The 27,332-nt window shown below is 45.0% G+C and overlaps 2 protein-coding genes across 3 annotated transcripts in view; one reads left to right on the top strand and one right to left on the bottom strand.

The window, feature by feature from the left end:
* Window positions 1-2,592, bottom strand: part of serac1 (serine active site containing 1) — a 38,899-nt gene extending 36,307 nt beyond the window's left edge. Inside the window, exon 1 of the mRNA XM_055639501.1 lies at window positions 2,535-2,592. Coding sequence (XP_055495476.1) covers window positions 2,535-2,577 — 43 coding nt within the window. The 5' untranslated portion in view covers window positions 2,578-2,592. The remainder of the gene's footprint in view (window positions 1-2,534) is intronic.
* pgm3 (phosphoglucomutase 3) lies at window positions 1,614-27,332 on the top strand. 2 transcript variants are annotated; one of them, XM_055639504.1, is made up of 13 exons: window positions 1,614-1,748; window positions 7,578-7,786; window positions 8,586-8,770; window positions 9,347-9,414; window positions 9,986-10,119; window positions 12,861-13,056; window positions 14,715-14,872; window positions 18,590-18,673; window positions 19,469-19,567; window positions 21,399-21,518; window positions 23,570-23,692; window positions 24,578-24,751; window positions 25,682-27,332. In XM_055639504.1, the coding sequence occupies exons 2-13, from the start codon at window positions 7,580-7,582 to the stop codon at window positions 25,769-25,771; spliced, it is 1,638 nt and encodes a 545-aa protein (XP_055495479.1). In that variant the 5' UTR covers window positions 1,614-1,748; window positions 7,578-7,579; the 3' UTR covers window positions 25,772-27,332. The 2 variants fall into 2 exon arrangements, with proteins under 2 accessions (XP_055495479.1, XP_055495478.1); XM_055639503.1 differs by lacking the exon at window positions 1,614-1,748 and adding an exon at window positions 3,064-3,210.

The raw sequence follows: 27,332 nt of genomic DNA, 5'->3' as shown, positions 1-27,332 counted from the left end.
GCTTTGTGTCATCTGTTTGTACGTTCTCTCTGTGACCATATGGGTTTCTTCTGGGTGCTGCAGTTTCCTCCCATATCCCAAAGACATGCGGATTTGTGGGTTAATTGGCCATGGCAAATTGCCCCAAATGTGCAGAGAGTGGATGAGAAAGTGGGAAACATAGAACTCGTGTGAACAGGTGTTTGATGGCCAGTGTGGGCTTGGTGGACTGAAGAGCCCGTTTCCATGCTGTATCACCAACGGTCAAGCAGCATCTATGACTTTACTTTACTTTAGAGATACAGTGCAGAAAAAAGCCCTGCAGCCCACGGTGTCCACGCCGACCAGCGATAACACCGTACAGTAGCACTATCTTACATACTAGGGACTTATTTACAATTTTACCTAAGCCAATTAACCTACAAACCTCTATGCCATTGGAGTGTGGGAAGAAATGGGAGCACCCAGAGAAAACCCATGCGATCCCAAGGAGAACCTAAAACTGTACAGACAGCACCCGTAGTCAGGCAGCATCCTATAAGGCAGCAACTCTACCGCTGCGCCACCGTGCCACCTGTGGAAATGGAAATAAAGTTAATATTTCAAGTCTGTAATTCCATGGTTCAATTTCATTAGACAATAGACAATGGGTGCAGAAGTAGGCCATTCAGCCCTTCGAGCCAGCACCGCCATTCATTGTGATCATATCTGATCATCCACAATCAGTATCCCGTTCCTGCCTTCTCCCCATATCCCTTGACTCCACTATCTTTAAGAGCTCTATCTAACTCTCAAGAGAGTTTTTAAGCATCCAGAGAATTGACCTCCACTGCCTTCTGAGGCAGACAATTCCACAGATTCACAACTCTTTGGGTGAAAACGTTTTTCCTCATCTCCATTCTAAATGGCCTACCCCTTCCTCTTGTATTTGAACTTGTGTCTCTCATTCTGCTAAACACTACCATAGCATTCTCTCATCAAATCAAATACTATCTCAGGAACCATACTGGTAAATCTTCACCAAACTACTTCCATAGCAAAGATATCCTCCCTTAGGATAGGTGAACCAAAATTGTACAAAATACACCTGACATGGTTTTTCTAAGATCCTACACAAACTATTTTACTGCTGTACCCAAATGTTCTTGTTATTTTACTTATCTATGTGCATTGCATTTACGTGCCTAGTTAAGCTGCCGTAAATGAAAATTTATTTGTCAGGCAGCTAGGGTTGCCAACTTTCTCACATCCAAATATGGGACCAAAGGTGAAAATAAGGGAGAAATTCCCGATGGCATAAAGTACAGAAGGCCTTCGTCGTGTCACCGCTGACGGGCTTAACCCACGTCTTTTTTGTTTCCCATTGCTTGTTACAGCTGCACAGTCTTTACTTGTTTGCAGGTTTATCCATATTTGCACATGCCAAACCGAGCGAACAACATCAGACGCTACTGAAACTTTTTGTTTTGGCAAAATATAACGTACAACTGATGCGCATAAGGGGGCTTATGATTGGATGACAGGTGAATCCCTTGTGCGTGGCGTCAACAACACATGCGACACGCACGCACGCTGTCGTATCAGATCTAGGATCTGTCTGTAAGCGTGCACTCTGGTGTTACAGAGTACAAGATGCTCTTCGACTTACGATGCTTCGACTTACGATATTTCGACATTACGATGGTGCAAAAGCGATACACATTCAGTAGAAATCGTATTTCAATAGCCTGGCCCTGTGGCAGCGTTGGACTGCATTGATAATTTAAGCGGTAATGCTTTACTGTTTAATTTAAACAGCTTTCCTGTGTTATATTTTGATTTAAGGCTGTTCTATTGAGCAGACGCACTCGCTCGCCTGAGCTGGCTTGTTAGTATCTAACGCTAGCCTGTGCACTTTATCTCCTATTTATCTTGATGCAAGGTCGAATGAGTCAGCTGTTTTGAATGCAAGGTGTCTGAGCTGAGGCTGGAGAGAGAAATCATGCAATGGATACAGAAGAGGCGAGCTTCAGGACCGAAGAAGAGGCTGGCGTGCGGCAAGATTTTGCAGGGAGATAAGAAACCGTGTTAGCCTTTCCGTGGGAGGAAGCGATGAGGGGGGGGACTTGTGAGGAATTTTGCAGGAGACGAGATGGACATCGAACGGCATCAGATCTGATGAGGCAGTTGATAAATCTCAGAGCTGCTACCTGCTGTGACAATTCGTCATGTGTTCGCTCCTGCGGGGGCTGGCACTCGGGAGATTTAAGGGGCGTCAGTACTCAGGGAATTGGTGGGCACTCCGACCGAACAGGGACAATTGTCTATTGTCAGTACTCGGGGAATTGGTGAGCGCTCCGACCGAACAGTGGAAGTGGGCGGTTGAGAGACGCCAAAGAGATTTCATAATTAAAACGTGGAAATAAAAAAACACTCCCAGAGGCAGAGGACTGAAGAGGAGAGAGAGAGGGGAGGGGAAATAACCAGGAGAGTGAAAACCCACAATCACTTGGCGGTCCAACCCTGAATACACTGGTGATGGTAGGTTAGGTGTATTAAATGCATTTTCGACTTACGATATTTTCGATTTACGATGGGTTTATCGGAACGGAACCCCATTGTAAGTTGAGGAGCACCTGTTGGTAGCAGTCAAATACGGGACAAGGGCAGTCCCATATGCGACAAACCAATTTAGTCCAATATATGGGATATCCCGGCTAATACTGGACAGTTGGCAACCCCACAGGCAGTATCTCTGGAGAAAAGGAATAGGTGACGTTTCTTGTCCAGACTCTTCTGTTCATTTTCTCGAGATATTCCTGACCGCTGAGTTACTCCAGCATTGTGTGTATATCTTCAGTGTAAACCACCATTCACACTAGTGCCTTCCTACAGAACATTTTGCGTCTATCCTTCCTACGCATTCAGACTGGGCAAACCAATTATAATACAATTATAATTTCATACATTGTAAGAGTGCAGCAGAATATATTATTTTTAGAGAAGGAGAGACAGGGGCAACAACGTGATCATGCAAGGTATCTCCACACAAACCCGTGTTTTTCCCCGGCGAACCCCACACGGGCCTTCTCCCGTCGACATGCCGCGCATGCGCGGGCCGGGCCCGGCGGTAGTTGCCAGGGTGACGGGAGGACGTGGCAGGAACGGCGGCAGTTGGTTGGCTTCCCGCGCGCCGTCGGCCCCGGTGTCAGCTGTGTACCGCTGCGGACGGGAGGCTATCACCACGACAAGGTAGGAAGGAAGGGGACTGTCGGGCGCTCCGATTTAAATTGCACCGATCGCGTCTACCGACACATGAAGCCTGACGGCGTGATGGTCCTCCAGCGGACCGGACCTCCGAGGATGGTCCTCCAGGGGACGGAGACCCTCATCGGACTGGAATGGACCTCCTAAGGATGGGTCATCTGCCACTTCCCTGTCTACATGGAGTCCTTGTTTGTGTATAGAGGGGGCTGCACGTCAGGTCATCGGGGCAAAGGGCGTGATGCACAGACCAGCTCAATCCATGTGGAGGACATGGCAGCTTCCGGCATATACACGAAATTAATACACGAAACGCGTTCATTCTTATCCGTTAAAAACCGCTGAAAATGTCATTTTTTGCGCTGTAAATAATTGTGGAAATCGGGGTAAGCGTGAGAGACATTTATCCTACTTCAGAATTGCAAAAGTGAGGAGAAATTACGGTAGATAGAAGCGAGAGCTGAAGGGACAACAACAGCTAAAGTGCTTGGCGAACATTAGCTGTGCAGGTATCGAGATTGAAAATGTTGGGAATTATCGCGTTTGCTCACTGCATTTCATCAAAAGTAAGGCATTATTTGTGTTTTTTTTCTTGATTCCTTTGGTATCTAAAAAGTTTCAGAAGTGATAAATCTGGCTGTAAAATTTAAAAATCGCCCATTATTCTGAAGTGGGTTTTTACATGCAAAAAGAAAACGCTTCTGAAGCTAAATTTGTCATTAAAAAATCTACAGACGTACGAGTGGTGTGTAGAAAAGTAAGTTTTCAATCATTAGGCTATTGAGATGTATATTTTGGCAAATAATAAAATGTCTTGACAGCTTAAACACCCACTCCCTTTCAATAGGATATTGTCAATTTGCGGAGGTTGATTATGTCCAATTAACAGCTAACAATTATGCCATTCCTTGGCTTGCATCTGAGTAAAAGTAATTCAAAACCCACGTATGGTTTGCGATTTTTTAAAATGATAAATTTTGGTTCAGAAGCGTTTTCTTTTTGTATGTAAAAACCCACTTGAGAACCATGGGCGATTATAAAATTTTACGGCCAGATTTATCACTTCTGAAACTTTTTAGATACCAAAGGATTCAAGAAAAAACACAAATAATGCTTTACTGTTGATGAAATGCAGTGAGCAAATATTTTCATTCTTGATATCTGCACGGCCAATGTTCGGCAAGCACTTTAGTTGTTGTTGTCCCTTCAGCTGCCGCTTCTCTCTACCGTCATTTTCTGGCTGGTTTGTTCTGGGTGTTCTGGCTGGTTTGCTCCTGGGCCTGGTCAAGCTGGCCATTCATGGGTCACGGTGCTAGGCAGACGAGGGCGCCGCCAGAGCCGACTGCCTGCCCGCTTTCCGGGGTCACGCCCGTGCCAGGGTGTCCCTGGAACATTCGGTGTGCAAAGGCACCATGAGGGGTTCGAGGACCGCTGGGCACGCGGGCGGTCAAATGCATCCTGGAAAAGGATTGTAGTAGATTGAAGATAGACACAAAATAGTACAGGCAGCTTCTCCGGGGAGAAGGAATGGGTGACGTTTCGGGTCGAGACGCTTCTGCCTGTAAGAAAGAACTGCAGATGCTGACAAAACGTGTAAGAATGTCCTCTGCTCAGTCCGTCTTAAACCACCTCCGCTCAGTCCGTCTTAACCTACCTGATCTCCCGGTGGCTCAGCACTTCAACTGCCCCTCCCATTCCATATCTGACCTTTATGTCCTGAGCCTCCTCCATTGTTAGAGTGAGGCCCAGCACAAATTGGAGGAACAGCACCTCATATTTTGCTTGGGTAGTTTACAGCCCAGTGGTATGAACATTGACTTTTCTAACATCAGTTAGCCCTTACTTTCCCTCTCCATCCCCCTTCCCAGTTCTTCCACTGGTCTTACTGTCTCCACCCGCATTCTATCTTTGTCCCGCCCCCTCCCCTGACATCAGTCTGAAGAAGGATCTCAACCCGAAACGTCGCCCATTCCTTCTCTCCAGAGATGCTACCTCACCCAATGAGTTACTCCAACATTTTGTGTCTAACTTCTTCTGCCTGTCCTGCCTGAGTTACTCCAGCATTTTGTGTCTATCTTTGGTGTATAACTCGTATCTGCAGTTTCTTCCTACACAAGGATTGTAGTATAGTTATTTAATATTTAGTATATTTGGTATTTAGGAATATTTAAGAGTATTTGGGAATTTATGTATTTGGTTGTGGGTGTGTTCTTACCGTTTGTATTGTCAATATTATTTGTGTAAATAATTGATTACATTTATTTTTGGAAAAACAAGATGGGTCCTCCTAGGATGGTCCTTGTGGGGACAGGTCTTTCCTGGGGACGGGACCTCCTAGGGACGAGTCTTCTGTGGATGGCCATCCTGGGGACGGTTGGGGTTCTAGGAACTGGAACTGTTGAAATTTTGATCAAAACACAAAGTACTGGAGGAACCCAGCTGGCCAGGGAGCATCTGCAGAGGAAATGGACAGAAGGGGTTTTGTGAAGGGACTCACACCTGTTCTATTTATACTGGCTCTCCCCCTTGCTCTTTCAGACCCACTGAGCCTTTAGTATATGTTTGGTCTCTCCCTGCCAATGGAGAGGGCCAAAGTCCGCCTAGGAATTGGAAGAGGAAATAAAATGGTTCTAGAAAGCCATAATGGGCAGGGCATAGGTACTGGGCAAAATTGCACAATCTGCACATACCATCTATTGCAACTCACTTCTCCTTGGCATCAGCTCCACTTACATCAACCAACTCCAACTGGTCCAGAACGCAGCCGCCCGACTCATCACCCACACCAAATCCTGGCATCACATCACTCCAGTCCACAAACAACTTCACTGGCTTCCCATCTCCCACCGGATCACCTACAAAATCCTGATCCTCACCTACAAAGCCCTCCACCATCTGGCCCCCACATATCTCACTGACCTCCTCTCCCCCTACCAACCCTCACGGTCCCTCAGATCCACATCAGCCGGTCTCCTCTCCATCCACAAGTCCAACCTCCGCAGTTTTGGGGACAGAGCCTTCTCCAGGGCAGCTCCCAGGCTCTGGAACTCCCTCCCCCAACTGATCCGCAATTCCGTGTCCCTCACCATCTTCCAGTCCCGCCTCAAGACCCATCTCTTCGCCTCTGCCTATCCTTAGCCCCACGTCCCCCTCCCTTTTCATCTGTGTATTACTTGCCTCATATTGTGTTTTGAATTGGATTCTGTCTTTACTTTGTGTACTAGTCATGTCTCTACTATTTATTTCATTCCCCTTACATGTTTTTCCTCTACCTGCTAAATTTTTGTAAGGTGTCCTTGAGACTCTTGAAAGGCTCCCCATAAATAAAATTTATTATTATATTATTATTATAATAAAGGAGGCCAGTTGAGAGCAGCAAATGCAGGAGATGTGGTTGGCGGACATGCAAGTGAATCTCTGTCTCATCTTAAAGGGCTGCTTTGGTCTCAGTTTCAAGGACATCTCAGCTATCTTGGAGTTAAAGGTTTATCCAATATTTCCTCAGTTAATTTTTTTTGTCTTGGCAACATGTTTGTAAATCTGAAGACACTAGCATCTGCTGATGCTGGTTTATAATTTTTTTAAAAAAGGCACAAACTGCTGGACTAACTCTAGGTCTGGTAGCATCTCAGGAGAACATGGCGTCCATGACGTTTCATCCCCAGTGCCATTCAGTCTAAAGAAGGACCCTGACCCAAAATGACACCGATCCATGTTCTCCAGGGATATTGTCTGGCCCGCTGAATTACTCCAGCATTTTGTAAATCTCTTGCATCCTTGTACACCTGCTCAGTAACAATGACAATAAAGTTTGAATCTGAATCTAATATAACCACAACTGGACAGTTTACTGGGATGACACTAACTAGTACTGTGCATGGTTACACCGTAACATTCCTGTTCTTTTATTCTTTATCTTGTATGAAAAAGGAAAGCCTCCTATGCCTTTTTAACCGGTACCTGTATAGATATATGGACATACAGTCCACCCATTCATATCTTGTCGATTGATGGATCTAAAATGTTTTGTAAGATTTAAATTGAAACCTGTTATAGAAACGACAATATTTAAAACATATTGTTTAAGGCATAAAATAACGATGTTTGGAAGCAAAACACATACTTGGGATTCAGACTATTTCAAGCATGTTAGCTGAACTCCAGCTTGTGTGTATGCTATCGAGATTCATAGTGAATGAAGAGAAAGTACAAATTTCAGTAATCACACAGTTCTTGCAAAGACAAAGTTATTACTTCAAGCCTTGCAGTTAAACACCATAAATTGTTTTGTTGCAGACACGTGACATTTTCCCATTTCTACTATTTTTATCTCGAGCTTTAATTTCTTGGTGCAGGCATGACTCACTTTGAAGACATGGAGATGATACCAGGACAGCATCCTAAACCTGTGGGACTAGTTCTTGAATACGGCACAGCAGGTTTTCGAGCCAAGGCAGAACAACTCGATCATGTAATGTATCGCATGGGCCTGCTATCGGTCCTGAGGTCAAAGAAAACTGCAAGTACCATCGGTGTAATGGTCACAGCCTCGCATAACCCAGAGGTAATATTCCACAGTCAATGTGTACGTTGAAAGGGAAGCCGGCTATTCGTCATTCTAATTTGAATTTTATCATTCTGAATGTGTAATTGCTAAAATCTAGCAACTGTGATCCCATTAGAACCATAACACTAATGTCACCATAGTATGGAAAATCATGTAATGTCTTGCCCACAAAAAGCAGGATAATCCAGTTGGGTCAGCTACCACCCATGAATTTACTATCTCTTTAGCAAAACAGTAATGAAAGGGGGGTGTCAACAGTGCAAACTATTAAGATATACTCACAGATAATCAGCTAATTTTTCCCAATTTTCGGTACTGTTGGGGCTACATTGCTTAAGATTTCATTACTGTCTTGGTTCAAACATACACTATAGAGATGAATTCAAACATTGATGTGAGAATGACAGCGCTTGACAATACAGCAGCATTTGACTCAATATTGTGTCAAAAGGTCCCTGGTAGGGTGAAGTTTGCATGTATAGTAATTTATTGTATAATAAATTATACAGTATAGTTATTGTTAGTTATTAACTATACTATATCATAACCTGCTATGAATCTGCATCCTCTTCACAATACGTACTTCTCACAACTCTCACTGCCACCTAGCTTTGTATCCTTGGTGGCAATTACCAGCAACACATTAAGTCTGTACATTGGTCACATTAATACAGCAGCAGGAAATCAGAAAGATAACATACAAAGCTGAAAACACAGTACGAGTCAACATCTCTACCTCAGACCAAGTCTTAATCTCTTTTACGAAGCCATATTAAATTATTTATTTCCATTACAGGAAGACAATGGAGTGAAATTAGTTGACCCTCATGGAGAGATGCTTGCATCAGCCTGGGAAGCATATGCCACCCAGTTAGCAAATGCAGAAGACCAGAATCTAAAATCTGTCTTAACCAAAATCATTGAAAAGGAATCTGTGAACCTGCAAGATGTGGCTCGGATTTTTCTTGGTAGGGACACACGGTATGTGTTATGGTTCTGGCATTACAGTTACAGCTGGAATCGTAGAAGATCTCATTTATTTCTTATTTTGTGGGAGTGTGAAAGACTCATCAGGTGATGAGTAAACTTTCATTCCATTGTTCAGATTAAATAACAAAAGCTTTTCGCTGAACCTCGGTACACACGACAATAATAAACTAAATTAAATATCACCTATACATGTTGTCCAGAGATGCTGCCTGACCTGCTGAGTTTATCCAGCACTTTTTGTAAACCAGCACCTGGAGTTCTCCCTATCTCCTACATACCTACATGTTTATTTGTCTTTAGGCTTTGAGTTTTCTAATTGAAGAATTTGATATTGTTGGAGATGTAAATTAATTCAAACAATAGTCACCAATTAATTATTCATTTATGGCTCCATTTTATTACGAGAAGATTTATAAGAAGCTTTAAATGACCAATATACATGGCCTGCTTTCCTGCTTCATGATTCATTTATTTAACCAAGATAAGCTACATTTATTTCTTTGTGTGCGTATGTCTGTCAGTGTTCTGGTCCTGTAATTTTGTGTTCTGAATGTTTTTCATCTTCAGGCCCAGTAGCCTCAAGCTTTCCCAGGCTGTTGTTGATGGTGTGTGTGTCTTAGGAGGAGCTTATCAAGGTATGTGCTGAAGTTAGGATAACAGTTACATCTTCCAAAAGTGATCTCGTAATGTACATTTTGTTTTGTTTGAAGGTTAAAATTATATTTTAACTCTTCAGCCTTGATTCAAGGCACAACCACTACTGGATGGCTCCCAAAATGTTGACAAATATAAAGATTAGTTGGAATCAAGTGCAGAACGTCCAGTGGAAAAACACAATCTTGTCAAAAACACATAGCTTGTCAAATTATACCTTTAAAAAAAAACGCACAAAAGTGCTAGAGTAACGTAGCAGGGCAGGCAGCATCTCTGGAGGACATGGATAGGTGACATTTCAGGTAGAAGAGTCCAGAAGCGTCACCTGTCCATGTCCTCCATCGATGGTGCCTGACCCCTCTGAGTTACTCTAGCATTTTGTGCTATTTTCACATCCTCTTTTAAACTCTTGGATCACATTGTATCATCACTAATTTCACAAGACAGGGATCCTGGACTATTCTGTACTGCGTTTGCCAGCACTGACAAAGATTAAATGTCGGATTGATGATAAGCATTTAGTTTTAAATTATGTGATTCCCTTTGTTGCAGACTATGGTCTTGTCAGCACTCCACAGCTGCACTATATGGTTTGTTGTCGGAATACCATGGAGCAGTATGGAATTGCAACAGTCGAAGGATATTACAAGAAACTTTCTCGTGCATTTATTGCCTTGACTAAGCAGGTATTTTATTTTTCTACCTATTAGAAGAGGTGATTCTTTTTTTTTAAACTATATTAAAAATACCCATTGAAAATTGTCAAATAAAATCCAAATTCTACTAAATATGTCTACATTTGACAGCCATGTGATTGATTTGTTTAGAGATACAGTGGAAATTAACCAGCGATCCCCGTATGCTAGTACTAGGCTAGCATAATGATAATGACTATCATAATGATAATCATAATCATACTTTATCAGCTAAGTATGTTTTGTAACATACGAGGAATTTGATTTGCCTTACAGTCATACTAATAAAAGGCAACAGAACACACAAAATACATTTTAACATAAACATCCACCACAGTGACAACATCACATTCCTCACTGATGGAAGGCGAAAAAAAGTTCAATCTCTTCCCTTCTTTGTCCTCCAGCTGTCGGGGTCCTCTAACCTTCCGTTGACGGGACAATCTTACTCCCGTAGTCAGCGGCGGGCCTCCTCGTTGGAGCGATCAGGCTCCTGCATCAGGGGGATGTCAGCTACCCGCGCCGGGCGATCTGACCACGGGTCGGGATTTGTCGAACGTCGTGCGGCTTTTGGAGCTGCTGACATCGGTCTCTTACCCGAGACTGCAAGCTCCTGATGTTAAAGTCTGCAGGCCGCAGTTGGAGCGTCGATCCCAGGAAAGCGATCGGCTCCGATGTTAAGTCCACGCCCTGCAGTGGGGCTCAAAGTCAGTCCCGAGCAGGCCTCCAGCTGCACGATGTTAGGCCGCAGAGCGACCAGAGATACGACCCGGAAAACAATCATGTTCAAGTTACATTTATTGTCGCATGCACCAATTGGTACAGTGAGATTTGAATGACCATACCGCCATATGAATAAAAAGAACACAATACACGATTGTTTATTTGAAATTAACATGAACATTTTCCACTGTGAGGGGAGGCAATAAAGTTCAGTCATCTTCCTTTTTGCTCACCCGTAGTCGGGGCCTTTGAGCCCTCCGCAGTTGCTGCTACGGGCTGGGATCTCGCCGGGATGATCGGAGCTCTGGCGTCGGAATGGAAGAACATACTCATCGGTTTGGAGTTTCCGAATCGGCCACTTCTTACCGGAGACCATGTCTTCCGAAGTCCACATGCTGAGCTGGGCGGAGATTCAACACTGGCGACCCTCGGCAAAAGATCCCAGGACTCTGCAATGTTAAAGTTAGCACCGCCCGCGGCTGAAAGCACCGCAACCACAGCTCCACGGTGTTAATCAGCAGGCTCAACACTCTGGAGCTCCAACACGGCGATCCCCGGATGTTTCTCCGGCAGGAAAGGCCGCGCCAATCCTGATGGTAGGCCGCGAGGGGGAGGCGAAGATGTGACTCGGAGAAAAGACATACCTCCGACCAGGAAGTGACTAGGAAAGTGGTTTCCCCCCCCCCACCTCCCCCACATAAAAAGGTCTAATGGGCCTGTCCCACTTAGGTGATTTTTCAGCGGACTGCCGGCAACTGACAAGTTGCCTGAAAAAACGGAAACTGGAACGCCGACTGTCAGAGTGGAACACACGCATACACACAAACACTTCGCTTCCTTCACCAGCCCGTGTGAACTTTTTAGACAACGCTCCCCCCAGTTGCCCTGTCTAAAATATTCACACGGTGCAAAGCCAAGGTGATATAGACACACTTTGATGAACAGGAAGGTTGGCGCTGTAAAAAGATGGCTAAAGCACAGTGTACGGTAAGTCCTTTAAAAGAGGGGGGGGGGGGAGAAGGAATGGAGACAACTTTTAAGAAGCCAGAGATACACGGCTGTGAAGCTCGGCGGTCTTTTAATATTACCGGTTGGTTATCCTTGGTTCTGAAAACTACTGCTTACCTTTTTTCCCCCAATGAGCCAATGAAATTCACCGGTCAGCACCAGCTACAACATGTTGAAAAATTCATGGCAACCATAATGAGCCCGTGACTAGTTCCCAGAATGCGGGAGCTCCTCACGACCATGAAGGCGACTCCCCGGCAACCACCCGCGAACATGTGGCAACTGCATAGACTCCTGCAGTCGCCTAAGTGGGACAGGCCCATTAAAAACCTTTAAAAACATACATTTAGACACACTAAAAATAACAAAAAGGGTAAAAGGACGGACTTCTGCTGGCGAGGCTGGCAAGGTATGAGATTGAAAAAAAGTTTCCACCGACCCCCTCCCCCAACCCCCACATAAAAAAACCAAAGAACATTAACACAAACTTTCTAAACACACTAGAAATAACACCAAACAGATCAGACAGACTGTAGGCGAGGCTGCCATTGAGGCACCACCCGTTGGTATCACATGAGGGACAATTTACAATTTTACCGAAGCCAATTAACCTACAAACCTTAACAGGCCAGGCAGTATCTGTGGAGGGAGGGACAGGCGACGTTTCCCAAACTGGAACATCAGCTGTCCATTTTTCCACAGATGCTGCCTGACCCACTGAGTTTTGTTAGCACTTTGTGTTTTGAGTAATCTCTGGGTCTCAAACTGAAGCGCTTTGAATAGTTAGGACATCAAATGTTATAGGGAAAAGGCAGGAGAGAGGGAAAATGATCCAGCCATGATCAAACGGCGGAGAGGACTAGATGGGGAGCCAAATGCCTAATTCTGCAACTTTGTCTCATGGAAAGTCTGCTTTACTGAGGTAGTCGAATGAGAATGAGTTTTTGTGAAATCTGTCTCAAACACATTGTTGATGTATCTCAATATTTCATCTGCTACAGGTACCCTGCCATCCAGAAGAAATGAGACAACTGAATGTGGATGGGGCAAATGGGATAGGTGCACTAAAGCTAAATGAATTGGAGCCTTATCTTGAGAAGAAGCTGAAGTTAAAATTGTGTAATGATGGTACAACTGGCAAACTCAACTACCTCTGTGGTGCAGACTTTGTAAAAGTGCAACAGAAGCCACCTCAAGGCAAGTTTTAATGTTATTTTTCTAAGGTGATCTTTTAGCTATAAAAATTCTTCCAACATTCTCGGAGGCTATACGTTCATCCATTGCGTCATAACGCAGAGTTTACAAATCTTACCCAACAACCCTGCCACTCATGTGCCCCCTGGGGTGAAATCCCTTCCCTGATTTATCAGGCGGAATATGAGGTGCTGTTCCTCCAGTTTCCGGTGTTGCTCACTCTGGCAATGGAGGAGACCCAGGACAGAGAGGTCGGATTGGGAATGGGAGGGGGAGTTGAAGTGCTGAGCCACCGGGAGTTCAGGTAGATTATTGCGGACCGAGATGAGGTGTTCGGCGAAACGATCGCCCAACCTCCGCTTAGTCTCACCAATGTAATTCAGCTGACATCTAGAGCAGCGGATGCAGTAGATGAGGTTGGAGGAGATACAGGTGAACCTTTGTCGCACCTGGAACGACTGCTTGGGTCCTTGAATGGAGTCGAGGGGGGAGGTGAAGGGACAGGTGTTGCATTTCTTGCGGTTGCAACGGAAAGTGCCCGGGGAGGGGGTGGTACGGGAGGGAAGGGAAGAATTGACAAGGAAGTTGCGGAGGGAGCGGTCTTTGCGGAAGGCAGACATGGGGGGAGATGGGAAGATGTGGCGAGTGGTGGGGTCACGTTGGAGGTGGCGGAAATGGCGGAGGATTATTTGTTGTATTTGCCGGCTGGTGGGGTGAAAGGTGAGGACTAGGGGGACTCTGCCCTTGTTGCGAGTGCGGGGATGGGGAGAGAGAGCAGTGTTGTGGGGTATGGATGAGACCCTGGTGCGAGCCTCATCTATGGTGGCGGAGGGGAATCCCCGTTCCCTGAAGAGCGAGGACATTTCCGATGCCCTGGTGTGGAACGTCTCATCCTGGGAACCGATGCGGCGTAGGCGGAGGAATTGGGAGTAGGGGATGGAGTCTTTACAGGGGGCAGGGTGGGAAGACGTGTAGTTCAGATAGCCATGTGAGTCAGTTGGTTTGTAGTGTATGTCGGTCAGAAGTCTATCCCCTGCGATGGAGATGGTGAGGTCAGTTGTGTGTGGGTGCAGGAGGTGGCCCCAAAGCAGTCGTCAATGTAACGGAGGTATAGGTCGGGGATGGGGCCCTGGTACGTATTGAACAAGGATTGTTCAACGTACCCGACAAAGGCAGGCGTAGCTGGGGCCCATGCATGTGCCCATAGCTACGCCTTGTGTTTGGAGGAAATGGGAGGAGTCAAACGTAAAGTTGTTGAGGGTGAGGACCAACTCCGCTAGGCGGAGGAGAGTGTCAGTGGCTGGGTATAGGTTGCTCCTCTGGTCGAGGAAGAACCGGAGGGCTTTGAGGCCATCCTGGTGGGGGATGGAGGTGTAGAGTGACTGGACATCCATGGTGAAGATGAGGGGGTGAGGGCCTAGAGAGTGGAATGCGCGTCTCTTGAATTCCACTGAATCTTGAGGTATGTGTTTTCACACTTCTGTACCAGGTGTCTGATTGGAGAAGGGAGAAGGGGGAGTGAGACTAGTCCTTAATTATGCTCGCGGCCTTGCTAGCGTTTCTGCATGTGATCATTAGACAATGTCATTGCTAAAGGAAGGAGGGCTTCTATTTAATGTCACTGTAGAAAATGTTAACAGCTGCACTTTGAATCACTGCAGGTTTGGATATGAAGGCAAATGAACGAAGTTGCTCATTTGACGGTGATGCCGACAGAATTGTATATTATTACATTGATGAATCCAAGTCTTTCCACCTCCTTGATGGTGATAAGATTGCAACTTTAATAATTACATTTCTAAAAGAACTTCTTGCCAAGGTATGTTTTCCAGAAATGCTGCCCTGATGCATAAACAGCACCCGAGGTCAGGATCGAACCCGTGTCTCTGGTACTGTCAGGTAGTGGCTCTACCCGTTGCGCCACTGTGTCCCAAAAACTGCTGTTTTCTGTTCCTCACAGTTCCAGCTTTGTCTTCTAATTATTTTCCTTTCTCCACCTGTCTTCATTCATCGATTAACTAGACAGCACCAAAACGATTGGTCTCCAAATTATCATAATGCCTTTGTTCTCTCCACTTCCCCCCCCTTTTTTTGTTATTTAAAAACACATTTATTTTTCCTGACTTGGCCTGGCCTGGCCTGGCCTGCTGAGTTACTCCAGCACTTAGTGTCTTTTATTTTGTCTTCCAGCATCTGCAGTTTTTTGTGTTTCTAAAGTTTCTCTATCAGTGCACTGGGATATATTTCTCAAACAAATTCAGTCATTATCTTTAAAAACAATTAGGAAAGACAGACACAAAATGCTGGAGTAATTCAGGGGGACAGGTAGCATCTCTGGAGAAAGGAATGGGTGACGTTTCAGTCGGACTGTGCAGAAGGGTCCAGGCCCCAAATGTCCTCCATTCCTTTTCTCCAGAGATGCTGCCTTACCCGCTGAGATGCTGCCTTACCCGCTGAGTTACTCCAGCTTTTTGTGTTTGTTCCCAACACTTTCCGGTTTCACTTCAGATTTTCTGTTTCTGAAGACAATGGGGAAGATGCGGGCAGATAGGGGAGGGGGATCTGCGTGGTAGAAGCATGGGTGGTAGATGAATGAAACCAGGAGGGGGGGGGGGGGAATGGGTGACAGGGTTGTGGATGGAGTTATGGGGAAAAGGAGGGGTGGGGTGGGAAGGGAAGTGAAACGGCTTGCAATTATTGCTTATTTTACCCATCACACCAGCTCTCACCTAATGACTCCCAGTATCACCATCCTTACTTACACCAGATTCCAGCACTGGTAGTCTTTCTGTTGCCCTTTATCACCCTCCGCAGCTGGCTCCATCATTGGCCTTCCTTCCCCCTATCTGACTCCATCGCCCTTCACTCTTCCTGGATCCACACACCCCTTTGAAAAAGTGTCTCGACCCGAAACGTCACCCATTCCTTCTCTCCAGAGATGCTGCCTGTCCCGCTGAGTTACTCCAGCATTTTGTGTCTATCTTTGGTTTAAACCAGCATCTGCAGTTCCTTCCTACACATGTCCTCATCCCTCCTTCTCGTCCATCTCCACATCCCTGATGCAGAGTCTTGACTCAAAAGGTAGACAAATCCTTCCCCCACACCCCCGCCTCCACACACATACATGCTGATTGACCTACTTCAATTCCTCCACAGATTGTTCAGTTGCTTTGGATTCCATCTTCTGCAGTCTCTTGTGTCTCCAATCATTGTAAAACCAATATCAAGGACAGGCCTTCGACTGAGAGTGTCCAATGCTAGTCAAGTGCAGTGTGGGTTGCAGGAAGGTCGAAGCTGTCTCCGTGTCATTTAAGGTGTCCCAGTTGTCAGCATGCCCTTGGCAGTGGCTGGGCTTAATTTTATTAAATAAATATTTTATCCTTTGCTTTCCTTTAGTATTTTCTCATTGTGTTTACATACAGCTGTTCTGGTTTGCAGCCTCAAGATCAGTGATAATTAGGTTAGTTATTTTCACGAATGGAATGTGCATTCTTGATTTGCTGTGTTATGGGTACATGGTTGATTTGTAATTTAAATCTGATGGTCCCTGCTTTGCTCCAAAATGGCAAAACATGTTTTAAGAGTGATCTTTAAAATCCTCTGTGTACCCCTGCAGTTATTTCCATTTCATCTTTCTTGTTTGTTGTGATACAATATGTTTATTGCATTCACCTGAGAACTTGTCCTTCCCCCTGCCTCATTGACTCCATCGTAACTTCATGCTGAGTCAGGAAAGCAGTCAACATAAACAAGAACCCTGGTTATTCCCTCTTCAGACCCCCCACCCTAACCTCTAGTTGAGCGGAAGGTACAAATGCTTGAACGCACATTCTTCCTTGCTGTTATCAGACAGAACAATCCTCCATAGGCTAGGGTGTAGTCCCAATCTCCCAACCTACCTCATTGCAGAGCTTGCATTTTCTTTGCACTTTCTCTGGAATTAATGCTATAATTCTATAACACTATACTCTGCACTGTGGTATTTTTGTCCTGGCACTCATACAATATGATTTGTTAGCACGCAAACAACGTTTTTCATTGTATCTTGGTACAATTAGGTTAACCTATTGGAAAATGAAATCAATTAGGGAGAAATTAAAGTGGAGCATTTTTAGTTTGGCAGAAGGTGTCTCCCATGCACTTGATACCGTGTGATTACAAGAGTTTTCAGCAAACGTAAATGCAGCATGATGTTATAGGATTGGATCATGAATGAGCAGATTTTGGACTTTGGTGCAGTGAGTTTCATTGTTTGGCTGCAGATTTTGATCGACTCCTAATTCTGAAACAAACATCATAACTTCACTTTGGAGTGGCAAGAGATGAATATAAATATATATAATATATAAATGTATATAAATATGCCGGCTGAAAGGCCATTACCTGCTTTAGACCGTTTCATTTTAAACTGCCGGTGGACTTCCCACCCTGTTTCCTGTAAGGACTCTATCCCCTACTCCCAATTCCTCCGTCTACGCCGCATCTGCACCCAGGATGAGGTGTTCCAAACCAGGGCATCGGAGATGTCCTCATTCTTTAGGGAGCGGAGGTTCCCCTCTTCGATTATAGATGAGGCTCTCACCAGGGTCTCTATATCCTGTAACTCTGCTCTCACTCCCCATCCCCCCACTCGTAACAAGGACAGAGTCTCCCTTGTCCTCACCTTCCACCCTACCAACCGTCACATACAACAGATAATATTCCGACATTTTCGCCACCTCCAACGGGATCTCACCACTGGCCAAATCTTCCATCTCCTCCCCTTTCGGCTTTCTGCAGAGACCGCTCCCTCCGTAACTCCCTGGTCAATTTGTCCCTTCCCACCCAAACCACCCCCTCCCCTGGTACTTTCCCTTGCAACTGCAGGAAATATTACACTTGTCGCTTTACCTCGACTCCATCCAAGGACCCAAGCAGTCTTTCCAGGTGAGGCAGAGGTTCACCTGCATCTCCTCCAACTTCATCTATTGCATTCGCTGCTCTAGATGTCAGCTGCTCTACATCGGTGAGACCAAGCGTAGGCTTGACGATCGCTTCACCCAACACGTCTGCTCGGTTCGCATTAACCAACCTGATCTCCCGGTGGCTCAGCATTTCAACTCCCCATTCCGAATCCGACCGTTCTGTCCTGGGCCTCCTCCATGGCCAGAGTAAGTCCCACCGCAAATTGGAGGAGCAGCGTCTCATATGTCGCTTGGGTAGTTTACACCCCAGCGGTATGAACATTGACTTCTTCAATTTCAGGTAGTCCTTGCTTTCTCCCTCCTTCCCCTCCCATTCCCAGCTCTCCCACAGCCTACTGTCTCCGCCTCTTCCTTTCTTCTTCCTGCCCCCCCACCCCCACATCAGTCAGAAGAAGGGTCTCGACCCAAAACGTCACCTATTCCTTCACGCCATAGATGTTGCCTCACCCGCTGAGTTTCCAGCATTTTTGCCTACCTTATTAAATATATAAACACACCTGTAAGGTTCCATAATTATTGTATCTGACCTAATGAAAATTAACTGTAGTAATTGTACTCCTCTTCTTGCTTAGGCAGATTTAGATGTGCAGATTGCGGTGGTACAGACTGCCTATGCAAATGGAAGTTCAACAAGATACATTGAAGATGTCATGAAGGTAATAAGATTCTGAGAATGGATTATTTCTCAACCTGTAATACTAATGCAAACTGCTCACAATGGTGGCACCCTGGTTCAGCAAGTAAAGCTTCTGAGCTCCAGCAATCCAAATTCAATCCTGACCTTGGGTGCTATCTGTGTGGTGTTTGCATGTTCTCCCAGTGACCATGTGGCATTCCTCTGGATGCTCTTGTTTTCTCATATATCCCAGGTTGCTAGCTGGTAGGTTAATTGTCCTCTGTAAATTGTCCTAAGTGTGTCAAGAGTGGTTGGAATTTGGGCAGCGGGACGTGATGAAAAATTAGGAGGATAAAATGGGATTAGTGTAAATTCATGCCTGAAGGTTAGCATGAACCCCAAGAATCTCTTTCCTGCTAAAAGCGACAGTGCTGGAGTAACTCAGTGGGTCAGGCAGCATCTCTGGAGGACATGGATAGGTGATGTTTCAGTCTGGATCCTTCAGACTGATCTCGTTCCCCTGATGTTGTTCAGTCTGAAGGAGTATGCTGACCCAAAACATCACCGTTTCATGTTTTTCAGTTGCTGGGTTACTCCAGAACTATGTCTTTTTTTTTTGCATCTGTGGTTCCTTGATTCTCCAATCTCTTTCCTGCTGCATGGTTCTAGAACACCAAGTAACATTGCCTTAACATGTAATTTTATTGGATGGAATTCCAAAATCAATCAAGAGCAGAACAAATCAAGTTAAGAATGGACGCCAAGCCGTTGTGGATTTAAATAACCGTGTGTTTGTTGCCTGACTTCTAATGTGTATACTTGTGGTTTTTCCCAGGTTCCTGTACACTGTGTGAACACAGGAGTGAAGTTTCTGCACCATAAAGCTCAGGAATTTGACATTGGGGTTTACTTTGAAGCAAATGGTCACGGCACTGTAAGTGACTTTGAATGAAGAGTTTATCTCATCTCTTGCAGTGTACAAAGGTTGCATGATATTTGGAATTGAGAACCTACTTGTTAAACTAAAGGCAGAATACATAACAATTAAAATAAAATATCTATATGTTAAAATGGATTAAAAATCTGTCATAAAGCTAGAAAGAGTGCAGAGAAGATTCATGTTGTTAGGGGTGTTGTTAGGCCTTGAGGGCCTGAGCTATAGGGAGAGTCTGGGCAGGCTAGGACTTTATTCCTTGGAGAGCAGGAGGATGAGGGGAGTAGAAAGGATTAATTTCACAGAATCTTTCACACAAGATAGGGAAATCAAGAAACAGGACATTGATTTAAGGTGAGAGGGGCAGGATTTAACACAAACTGAGGGGCAACAGTTTCACACAGAAGGTGGTAGGTATATGGAATGAGCCGTCAGAGGAGGTACAATAACACCATTGAAAAGACACTTGGAGTACATGGAGAGGAGCGGTTTAGAGTGAAATGAGCCAAACACAGGCAGGTGGGACTAGTATAGATGGGGCATCTGAGTCTCATGGACGATTTGAGCCGAAGAGCCTGTTTCCATGCTGTATGACTATGATTACACATAGATAAGGCAAATTTTGACAAATTTCTCAACATAGTGTGTGTTTAAAGAGCACAGAATGATCAAACAAAATAGTTGTTGTGGTTGTTACACATTTCAGTACCCAGTTACAGGAGAATGTGGATTGGGCACAGGACCTGTCCTGACCACCATCTTTCCCTTTATGAGGTTATGGTGAGAAAAATAACAAACACTGGTGGCTCAGAATAGACTTATAAATGTGCCACCATTTTCTGACTTTTAATTTTAATTTGATCAGCTTGCTGCGATGTGCAAAAATTAGTTATTACATTCGGCACAGAATAATTACGTACGTGACCTCAAAACATCCAACGATGTGAAAAGACGAAGGTGAGGATTACTCTTGGGTTTTCTGCTGCAAATAATAGTAGACTCGCAGAAAAGTGTGCTTAACCCCAGTCACCTACTCCACCTATCTGCCAATCAAACCCACCCCCCCTCACCTGTGCCCATCTATCACTTGCCAAGCTTTGCTCTGCCCCACCACTTTTCCAGCTTTCTCCCCCCTACTCCATCAGCCCGAGGAAGGGTCCCAACCAGAAACGTCGCTTGTCCAATCCCGACACTGATGCTGCCTGAGTTCCTCCACCCAGCTCTTTGTTTTGCTGAATATTGCAACATGTGCAGTCCCTTGTGTCCCCATTACAGTTTGGAGTGACATTAAATGTGTGTGTAAGTGGATTTGGTTTTCAAATCAAAAATAGCTTGCAAATTGTATGCGTGAGTAATTCTGAAGAGTAATTGGTATTTTTCATTTGAGGAGGAAATAAGAAATCCTGATATTGGAATGCAGTCTCTATGTCTGATAGAAAGGATAGATAGATTTAAAGCTGTACCTGGAATTAAGAATTACACTTTCAGCAGTACTGCATCAAGCAAATCTGAAATGTCCTGGCCTGTTTATTCCTACGGTACGCAAAAATGCTGGAGAAACTCAGCGGGTGCAGCAGCAGCTATGGAGCGAAGGAGATAGGCAACGTTTCGGGCCGAAACCCGTCTTTAGACTGATAGGGGGTAGAGGAGGCGGGGAAAAGAAAGGAAAAAGGAGGAGGAGGAGCCCGAGAGCTGAGGGAGAGGTAGGAAGGGGAGGAGACAGCAAGGATTAATTGAATTGTGAGAATTCAATGTTCATGCCACCAGGATGCAGACTGCGATTTCCCAGCATCTGCAGTTCCCTCTTTAACACTGTTTATTCCTACTTCAGGTCCTCTTCAGTAAAACAGCTGAGAGCAAAATCAGGCAGATGGCCCAGGACCAGAGCCAAATGGGAGAGAAAAGCAATGCAGCCAAAATGCTTGAAAATACCATTGACCTGATCAACCAGGTGAGTGAAATGTGGCAGCAAAGCATGTTGTAATTTGCTCCTTTGGCCGTTCCATTCATTCACAATGTGACACAGGAGGATAATTTAACTACTGGAGCGCTAATGGAGGTTGCATTAAGGAATTTATGCCTGCTTGTGGGTGGATTATGCTGGTGTTTGCGTGCTGCAGCAGAACAGGGAGCTCAGGGTGGCCATGTTGGCGACACTGGACAGGTAAAGCTATAAAATGTGAATACTATAGTAGAGGTATAGCCAGGGTTCCGTGCCCAAGAACTGTTCGTAACCCAAACTGTGTGCGAGTCGTAAATAAACTGGAACGATGTGTGAGAGAGCACAGGAACAGCACTGACAGGGAAGCGAGTGGGGAGAGTTGGCCCCCAGCCGGCCTCACCGTCTCAGTGCTTGTCCACTTGGCGCCTCGCTCCGCTTAGTCTGACCCAGTCCCTGATTGGTGTGACTTGTGGGCCGGAGGAGTGGCGGGGAGAGCAGGCATGTGGAAGTGTCCCATCTGGCGGAAGGTGCCTGCAGCAGACAGCAAATCTGTCCCCCATCCACCTCGAGAGTCTCCCAAACACTTCATATGTTCTTGGAGCAGAATTAGGCCATTCGGCCCATCAAGTCGACTCTGCCATTCAATCATGGCTGATCTATCTCCCTCTCAACCCCATTCTCCTGCCTTTTCCCCATAACCCCTGACACCTGTACTAATCAGGAATCTATGAATCTCCACCTTAAAAATATCCATTGATTTGGCCTCTACTGCCTTCTGTGGCAATGAATTCCATAGATTCACCACAAAAGAAATTCCTCCTCATCTCCATCCTAGAGGTACGTCCATTTACTCTGAGGATATGGCTTCTGGTCCTAGACTCTCCCAGTAGTGCAACATCCATATGTTCATTTGGACGATCATAACTCGGCAAGTAACTATAGAATTGTGGTTATAGCATAGATAGAGGCTATTTGGTTCATTATGGCTGTAGAGTCAGTCCTACAGAATGGACACAGGCCCTTTGGCCCAACTTGTTCATGCTCCCCAAGATATCCCACCAACACTGATTTACCTGCCTTTGGCCCACTTCCCTCTAAACCTTTCCTCTCCATGTACCTGTACCACGTGCTGTTTCAATGCCGTTATAGTACAGCAATGCTGCTTTACTACCTCTCTCCCACAGCAACTCTCTTGTTCCACCCATCCATGGGTGGACATCCTGGGGGGGGAGGGGCTGGCCCCGCCATGTTTTGAGAGGTGGGGGACAATCCCCTCCCCTCCCCATGTTTTGTGACCTGGTCAATACAGCCATTCCCAGGTCAGCTCGCTTGCCCCAGGTCTGGCTGTAGCGCCCAGGTCCCCTGCGTGCCCCGGGACTGGCTGTAGCGCCCAGGTCATCTCACCTGCCCCACACTCCAAAGACGTGCAGGTTTGTAGGTTAAGTGCTTCGGTAAATTGTAAATTGTCCCTAATGTGTCAGATGGTGCTAGTGTACGGATGATTGCTGGTCGGCGCGGACAGGGTGGGCCAAAGGACTTGCAGTTCCCAGGTCACCTGCGCGCCCAGGTCAGCTCGCCTGTCCCGGGGCTGGCAGAAAAGCCCAGGCCGGCTGGCGGGTCTGGCTGTAGCGTCAAGATCCCCTGCGGGCCCAGGACTGGCTGCAGTTCCCAGCTCGCAAAAATTAATTGGGAAAAAAAAACGCCTGCGGGCTGGATGATTTTGGGTTATGGGCCGGATTCGGCCCGTGGGCCGTAAGTTGCTGACCCCTGTCCTAGATGTCAGGCCTCATTGTGTCCCCCCCCATGTTTTATAAGCGACTTCCACCCATGGGTGGTCTTTCTGTACAGTCTTGCAAATCTAATTACCCAATCCCCTCTCAGCCGTATTGGAGTAGTGTAAACAGAATCAATCTATTTGGCAACGTTTTCTCTTCTTGATGAGAAGTACGAATAGATATATTGGATTATACGTGTTTTTTTGGAATGACCTACCTTGAGGTTTGAAGAGGATGTTGTAGCCTTCACTTTATTAAGTGCTCTTGTTAATGCTAACTTTGCAGACAGTTGGTGATGCTATATCGGACCTGCTGACAATTGAGGCCATTCTGTCCATCAAAGGTCTGACTGTCCAGCAGTGGGATTTAATTTACACTGACCTTCCTAACAGACAATTGAAAGTAAAGGTGAGACCATGCTTTGCACAATGTTCATTTAAAAGATCAGCGGTTTTGAGGGGAGGTGGGTTCTAGTTTTGGAGTTTGGAGCGCCTACTGTAGGTTATCTCTTCACTGCAATTCTGTGGGAGTGCAGCACAGTTCAAGGTGCCATCTTTCAGACAGCATAAAAGACCTTACGTCATTAATTTGAGAAACAACATCAGATGCTATACCAAGGGTAGATACAAAGTTCTGGAGTACCTCAGCAGGTCAGGCAGCATCTCTGGGGGAAAAGGATGGGTGATGTTTCAGGTCTGGACTGTTCTTCAGACTGAAGGAGGGTCCTGACATGAAACATCACCCATCTTTTTTCTGCAGAGATGCTGCCTGACTTGCCGAGTTACTCCAACACTTCGTGTCTCTCCACATCATTACTATGTTGTTTCGTTGGTCACATTATTTACTTGTTACCTCTTTTCCATGAAAAATCCTTCAGGGATTGGACAGGCTAGATGCAGGAAAAATGTTCCTGCTGTCAGAACCAGGGGTCACAGTTTAAGAATTAAGGGGTAGACCATTTAGCACTGAGATGAGGGAAATCGTTTTCACCCAGAGAGTTGTGAATCTGTGGAATTCTCTGCTGCAGAAGGCAGTGGAGGCCAATTCACTGGATGTTTTCAAGAGAGAGTTAGATATAGCTCTTGGGGCTAACGGAATCATGGGATATGGGGAGAAAGCAGGAACGGGGTACTGATTTTGAATGATCAGCCATGATCATATTGAACTCCTGCACTTATTTTCTGTTTCTAAAAACATTCTGCAGTTGAGAAGGACAGGGTGGCGAAGGAGGCGTTTGGCATGTTTGCCTTTGAGTGTATTTTTGAAATTGCCGTATGTTATGTCTTGTACTAGGTGTCTGACCGACAAGTGATTGCCACTGTAGATGCTGGAAGGAGAGCAGTGTCTCCTGCAGGGCTGCAGGAGAACATAGATGCTCTGGTGAAGACGTACAGTTTGTCAAGAGCCTTTGTACGCCCATCGGGAACAGAAGATGTGATCAGAGTGTATGCTGAAGCTGACACTCAGGTAAGGTCAGCACTAAAAACAGCAACTCCAGAGCAGATATGGAAAAAGTACAGAGACGATTTAGGAGGATGTTGCCAGGATTTGAGGGCCTGAGCTATAGGAAGAGGTTGAGCAGGCTCCAACGTTATTCCTTGGAGCGCAGGAGGTTGAGGGTTGATCTTGCAGAGGTGTAGAGGGGGATAGATGGGGTGAACGCATAATATCTTTTACCCAGAGTAGGGTACAGCACAGAAACAGATCCTTTAGCCCATTTTGTCCATGATGACCAAGTTAGCATTTTGTGTTGGCTCTATCAGCCTGCATTTGGCCCAATATACCTCTGAACATTTCTTGTTCACATATCTGTCCAAATGTCTTGTGAAAGTGGTCATTCTATACCTTCCTCTGGCAACTCATTCTAGATACTACCATCTAAGTGAAAATGTATCCAGCCTATTGAATCTCTCCCTATAACTCAAGTCCGCAAGTCTAGGTAATATCCTGGTGAATTTCTTCTGTACCCTGTCCAACAAAGTGGCATATTTCCTATATTTGGGTGACCAGATTACACAGCCCTTCAAATCATACAGCTGCATCATGATGTCCCAAATTTTGCACTAATTTTCTTTCTCAGTAAAGAAAAGCATGTCAAACACCTTTCTCGCCACATTGTCCACCTGACTCGCCACTTTCACCTGTGCTCCTAGATCTCTCTGTTCCATAACACTCTCCAGAGCTGTATCATTTAATGTGCAAGTCCTGTCCTGGTCTGACAATATCAAAATGCAACACTTGTCACATTTGTCAGTTATATTCCATTTACCATTCCTTGGCCCACCTTTCCCGTAACTGATCCCGTTTCCTGGTGCAAACGCTGATATCCTTATTGTCCACTGTTTCACTGGTTCTGGTGTACGTGTTGCAAAGTGTAATTTCTCATTTGCTTTGCAGGCTAATGCAGATACGTTGGCGTATGAAGTGAGCCTTGTGGTGTATAGTATGGCAGGAGGCATGGGAGAGAAACCCAAGTTGCTGCATTAAGGAACGCTGGTGAGATGCCCTACTACCCCCCTCGAGTGCCCCTGTATATTAACACTGCACCCAGATACAGGTGGTGGGTCTGATAACCTTCTAAACTAAATGTGCTTTATGTGCAGGTACACTTTATCTGCCCCAGTACAGTAGTAGAAATCTCACGACAACTTTTCAATTACAACATTTCATGAATGGTTAGCCTGAACTTTAAATCTTCTACTTAAAATATCTACTCAAATTCTCAGACTGGTTGTCCCAGGATTGAGTGAAGACACAAACTTGGAATTTAATTTGGGCATTTTGACAGATTAACAATACTAATTGATTCTCATTGGATGATATTTAAGGTTTTCTTTTAATTAGAAGGGAGTTTGGTTTGCTATTGTAAGGATTAGCAAATAAACATACTTGTATCACAATCAAAAACAATTTGGATCAGAAATAAGGCTAGGTTTATTTTGACATTTAAAGTTGTATACTGGTAACATTGCCATAAAGGAGAGGGGTTTATGGTGGAGGAATAGACTCAAAAAGAATCTAGCATAGCACAAACTGAATAATGAGAATCTTGTAACTTTCTGCTCTATTTATATTTCCTTACTGATGAATGAACAGAACTTTAATATCTGGGGCAAAGATGTGATTTAATTACTAGCCTGCCTTGCACCATGTTTTACTGAAAATTATTAATTGTTTTTCTTGCTGCCTCAACAAGTGTTGCAACAAGTAGGCTGACAAACCAGAGGACAATTTATGTGTTCAGCTGATTAGCAAAACAAGTTAATGCTGTGGAGTTCTTTCATAAATGTAACCACAATGTGAAGGAGGGGACTCTGTTTAAAGTACTGTACTTTTCATATCCTCCAGGCATTTTCATCTAAAGTGTGCAATAATCTCATACCACGAAGGTCTTGATTATTTAGACCTGTTTCAGAGACACACAAGACTGGAACCTTGAGCCAAAGACAAACTGCTGGAAGAACACAATGGATCAGGCAATATCTGTGAAAGGAAGTGCGCAGTTGATATTTCGGTGGTGGTATTTCAGTAGAGTTGCTGCCTTGCAGAGACCCAAACTTGCAGAGACCCAAGTTTGATCCTGACTAAGGACTAAGGAGTTGTACGTTCTCCCTTTATAATCTCAAGTCTAAAGTAAAGTCTAAAGTCAGGATCCTTCTTCAGTCCAAGTCCCAACTCTAAACATCGACCGTGCATTTCCTTCTACAGATGCTGCCTGACCCACTGAGTTCCTCCAACACTTTGTTTTTGCTCAAAATTAGAACAATGGAGTAAATCACCAGAGAACTAATTGTTTTATCCTCTGGTTTAGCTGAATAAATAGTTTTTACACCATCAGTTATCGATCATGGCTATTTGTTACCTCAGAAATGGATGCTGATGTTTATCCAATAAAAGATTAAAGCGGTTTTATCTAAATATTTTATAGTTCCCAGTCACAGCTGCTGTAAAGGAAGATTAAATGAGTGTAACTCTGTAATTTTATGCTCTGTTTATAATCAAGTCAGATGTGTTCTCAGAAAAATAAACATGTAATTATTTGATCTTG

The sequence above is a fragment of the Leucoraja erinacea genome, chromosome 8 (assembly GCF_028641065.1).
Source record: "Leucoraja erinacea ecotype New England chromosome 8, Leri_hhj_1, whole genome shotgun sequence".
In the NCBI taxonomy this organism is placed as follows: Eukaryota; Metazoa; Chordata; class Chondrichthyes; order Rajiformes; family Rajidae; genus Leucoraja; species Leucoraja erinaceus.
Note: the sequence above shows the minus strand (reverse complement) of the source record. Positions and strands in the feature narration are given on the sequence as shown.